The 4,338-nt window shown below is 54.4% G+C and overlaps 1 protein-coding gene across 1 annotated transcript; it reads right to left on the bottom strand.

The window, feature by feature from the left end:
* Positions 1-831: 831 nt before the first annotated feature.
* LOC120942272 lies at positions 832-3,189 on the bottom strand. Its single transcript, XM_040355508.1, has 2 exons — positions 2,050-3,189; positions 832-1,060 (listed from the first exon to the last, which is right to left on the bottom strand). The coding sequence occupies exons 1-2, from the start codon at positions 3,108-3,110 to the stop codon at positions 832-834; spliced, it is 1,290 nt and encodes a 429-aa protein (XP_040211442.1). The 5' UTR covers positions 3,111-3,189.
* Positions 3,190-4,338: the final 1,149 nt, after the last annotated feature.

Here is a 4,338-nt window from a genome sequence, read left to right as displayed (position 1 = left end):
ACATTAACCCTTAATAAATAATGAGACCACCACTTAATGTTGGAGTAAAAACTGGCCGTAGCAGCCTCCTTTATTTTAAATACTCTTTAAATAATAAATAACCAATAACATAACAACAAACACGTAAAATTCCTGAGATAATACCTCTCCTAAATGGTGTTGGACTTTGCAGGACCCACTAACCACTAAACTTGTTCACACTTTAACTTTTTAAACTTGTAACTCTTTATTTGGCACTGCGGTGTCCTAACCTCTGGTCATAGGCCTCAAGCCGAAACTGGCTCAAAGACGACCGTTGACCGCAGTGCCCCCAATTCACCAACCTTCCAGCTACATTAGTAGACTGGGAACTAGAAACCCCTTCAGAAACCATCCACCACTGGGTACTGGTGTCCATCTTTGGGGTAATATCTTCTCCTGCAAAGTCCGAAAAACACCCGCCACCAGCACCCGAAGGTAACACCTTACCTTCGGGCGCACCTCCACACCCTCATTGCTTGTTGTACCCCCTCCTCTAGGCGCAACGCCCACATATCAATCCCCACGTCCGTGAGGTGAACACCATCACTCCTGAGGTAACGCCAAGGGTCAACCTCCAATTCCGGGTGCCGAACCACCAGCCCCCCGTTCCTTAGCACAAAACGCCCCACATTCCTGTTGAGCTTCCTGCGCGCACGATTCACCGCGTCTACCGACCTCGCCATCCTCCACGATGTCCGAGCCACCATGTCCGACCACACCACTACCGTCTCTGGGAAAGACAACCGGAGCCGCTGAAAATCGAACTTAATATCCCGCGCTATCTCCAGCATAGATCTCACCCCAAGATCATTACCCCCAGCATGAATCACTAGCACCTCCGGAGGTCTGTCCAAACGTGCCCATTTGTGTACCTCCGGCACAACTCTGCTCCATAACATCCCGGGGACCCCCAACCACCGTACCCTCGCCTCCTGTCTCGAGATCCCCAGTTGCCGACCGGACGGGCGCGCCTCCGCCCGTTTTTCCCCCCGAACCACGTAAGAGTGGCCCAAAATCCAGACCAACAAAGGTCCAGTACCTGAAAGACAGTAAGCAACAACAATAACTAACACATCCCCCAATACAGCGACACCCACGTTTCAAAAACAGTCATCCAACTCATTTCCCCTTATCCCAACATCATCTCCCAATCCCTCAACACAAATTTGCCACCAGCTGCGGCCTAACATATGAACGAAACCTCCTCGATTCCCACCTTCCTATCCTCTTTATTGCGTCCTCCCCTAGTCCATTCCTTGCCGCCTCCGTAGCAGCCCCAATCCTAAATGAATGAGCCGAGAACTCCCTTGCAACCAGGCCCAATTCCCCCAAACACTTCCTAAACACCGCCACAAACTGATATCTCGACAGCGGGGCCCCATTTTCGTGTACCAAAAAAGTGCCCCCAACCGCCGGGCGGATGTCCAGATATTTCCGGACCAGCCCCACTGGGCAAAGTTCCGATCCTTCGATCGGGAACACATGGACCGCTCTGCCCTTGCCACTCTGGTCCGTTTTGGACCTTCTGAGCCACAACGTGACCCCCTCCGGGGCCCAACTAACGTCCGATGCCCCCATGCCCCCTTGGACCATTTTCGACGGGCTCACCAGCTCGCCTATCCTAAACGCCCCGAAAAATGCCAGCGCGAATGCCGCGCGAAACAACGTAACTTCAAAACCGGACGACCCCACTGTACCCATCCTATCCATCAACCCTTTTAAAATGTCGAAAGACACCGGGCGGCGCGTGTCCAGCCGCCGCCCTTGCTTCCTGTACCCTTTCAGAGCCTGGCGCACCCAGAAATCCTTTGTAAAATCTGGCAACCCCTGCCACTTGAATAAAAACGCCAAACCGGCCAACTTCTTATCCAATACCGACTGAGACACTCCTGCCTCGATATTTCTGGACAAAAAGTACCACACCAATGTCCTCACTTCCGGTCCCGAAAGGTGCACCTCAGATTCCATTACCAAGCTACTCCATTCCACCCATACTTTTTCATAGGCCGCCCAAGTACCCGCACTCACCGATTTTTTAATCCAGGTGGAGATGATTCCAATGGAATCTGCCACAGCCACTCCGGACAGGGGACCCCTCGCTCCCCTGCTTCCGGCACCAACTCCCGGAACCTGTCCCACTGGAACCGAGACAAAGCATCAGCCACGACATTTTCAACCCCCGGTAAATGCACCGCATAAACAAACACATTCAGCTGCAGACACCGAAGTACCAAGTGTCTCAAGAGCCGAATCACTGGGGGAGAAGACGCGGTCACGCGATTTATCACCTGCACGACCCCCAGGTTATCCCCATGGAAGCGCACCTTCCGATCCCGGAAAGACGTGCCCCACAACTCAACCGCCAGCACCACTGGAAACAGCTCCAGCAGCACCAAATTTTTTGTAAAACCCGCAGACAGCCAGGACTGAGGCCAGGGGCCCGCACTCCACTGTCCTTGAAAAAAGGCCCCAAAGCCTGATCCCCCGGCCGCGTCTGTGTACAGCTCTAGGTCAAAATTGCTGACCGGGCCCGACATCCACAAGGCCCTTCCGTTAAAGGCCTCTAAAAAAGAGTGCCAGACCCACAGGTCCTCCCTGTGTTCCTTCACCAGCCTTACATAGTGGTTAGGCAACCTAACCCCCGCCGTGCTGGCCGCCAGACGCCGACAAAAAATTCTCCCCATCGGGAGGATCCTGCAGGCAAAGTTGAGCTTCCCCAAGAGCGACTGCAGCGCTCTCAGTTGTACCTTACGCATGCCAATCATCCCCCTGACCTCCTCCTTGAGGCCTTCCAACTTGTCCGCCGGCAGCCTGCATTCCATAGCCTCGGAATCGATAACTATGCCCAAGAACTGAATGACCGACCTAGGCCCCTCCGTTTTGTCGGGCGCCAATGGCACCCCAAAACGCTCAGCTATGTGCTCCAGCGTGGCCAACAAAACCGCGCAAACCTTTGACCCCGCCGGTCCAATGCAGAGAAAGTCATCCAGATAATGGATAACCGAATCCACCCCCGCCACGTCTCGTACCACCCACTCCAAGAAAGAACTGAACTGTTCGAATAATGCGCAGGACACTGAGCAACCCATGGGCAGGCACTTGTCCACATAGAATTCGCCCTCCCAGTGACACCCCAACAACCGAAAGCTGTCCGGGTGCACCGGCAACAGCCGGGAAGCCGCCTCGATGTCCGACTTGGCCATCAACGCCCCCCGACCGTACCGCCTAACCCAACTCACCGCCGCGTCGAACGAAGTGTAGCACACTGAACAATCCTCCGCATTAATCGCATCGTTCACCGACCCCCCTTTTGGAAAGGAGAGGTGGTGTATGAGCCTGAACTTGTTTGGTTCTTTCTTCGGTACCACCCCCAACGGGGAAACCACCAGGCCTGCTAACGGAGGGGACTCAAACGGGCCACCCATTCGGCCCAGCCCGACCTCCTTACGGAGCTTCTCGGAAACCACTTCCGAGTGTTGCCTAGCGGAACGTAAATTTTTGGACATTGGCGGAATAACGGTCAAATTAGCAGGGATACGAAAACCAACTGTAAAACCCTCCTCCAGGAGCTGGGCAGCCGCCTGTCCGGATACCTACCGAGAAACGGCAGCATCCTTTTCACCATCACCGGCGTGCTCCCTCTTGCCTGAAGGATCTCCGGAACGGCCCTTGCCCTGCTTGAAGCAGCGGGAAGAGGGGTGATTACCCCCACACCCGGAGCACTCATGCTTGTACCCTCCGAATTTGCAGTTTCCCTCGTTGAACTGCCAACAAACCCCCTTTTTCTTTCCGGCCGACTGTCCCAGGGAAGAGGCCCCGCCGGCCCCCCCCCTGAAAAAACGGCGCCGACGTCCTCGGAGCCGTCATAAGCCGCATCCAAAGGCTAATGTCCTTCGCGTCCCACCGAATGTCCGGCCTAATCGCCCGACGTTGCCTAAATTGCTCGTCATAACGAAGCCAACCCGTGCCCCCATAACAACGATAGGCCTCGCTAATCGCCTCTTGGTAGCTGAAGAGCGCCGAACAGTGTTCGGGGTTCTTCTCGCCAATCACGCTGGCCAAAATAGAATAAGCCTGCGACCAATTCGCAAACGTGCGAGGTATGAGCCGATACCTCCGCTTTTCCTCGTCTTCCTTTTTGGAGTCCTCTGGCTTCACCCTATCCAAGTTGAATTTCTCCAACGGTAACAAAGCGAATATCTCCACATATTCGCTCTTCCAGATTTTTTCCCGAACCTCTTGTTTCAAATGTGCCCCCAGCGGCGCATCATAACAAGTGTACACTTGCCCCTTTGCTTCATCCGCTAACCGCACCAA

Source organism: Rana temporaria, chromosome 1 (assembly GCF_905171775.1).
Source record: "Rana temporaria chromosome 1, aRanTem1.1, whole genome shotgun sequence".
NCBI classification, from domain to species: domain Eukaryota; kingdom Metazoa; phylum Chordata; class Amphibia; order Anura; family Ranidae; genus Rana; species Rana temporaria.
This window is presented reverse-complemented; position numbering and strand designations above follow the sequence as displayed.

Bases quoted from the DNA above. Each gene is read 5' to 3' on its own strand.
- LOC120942272 (XM_040355508.1), bottom strand. From the start codon at position 3,110: ATGGGTTGCTCAGTGTCCTGCGCATTATTCGAACAGTTCAGTTCTTTC. The intron at 1,061-2,049 runs GTGAGTGCGGGT...ACTGTCTTTCAG, and splicing joins CCACCTGGATTAAAAAATCG to GTACTGGACCTTTGTTGGTC.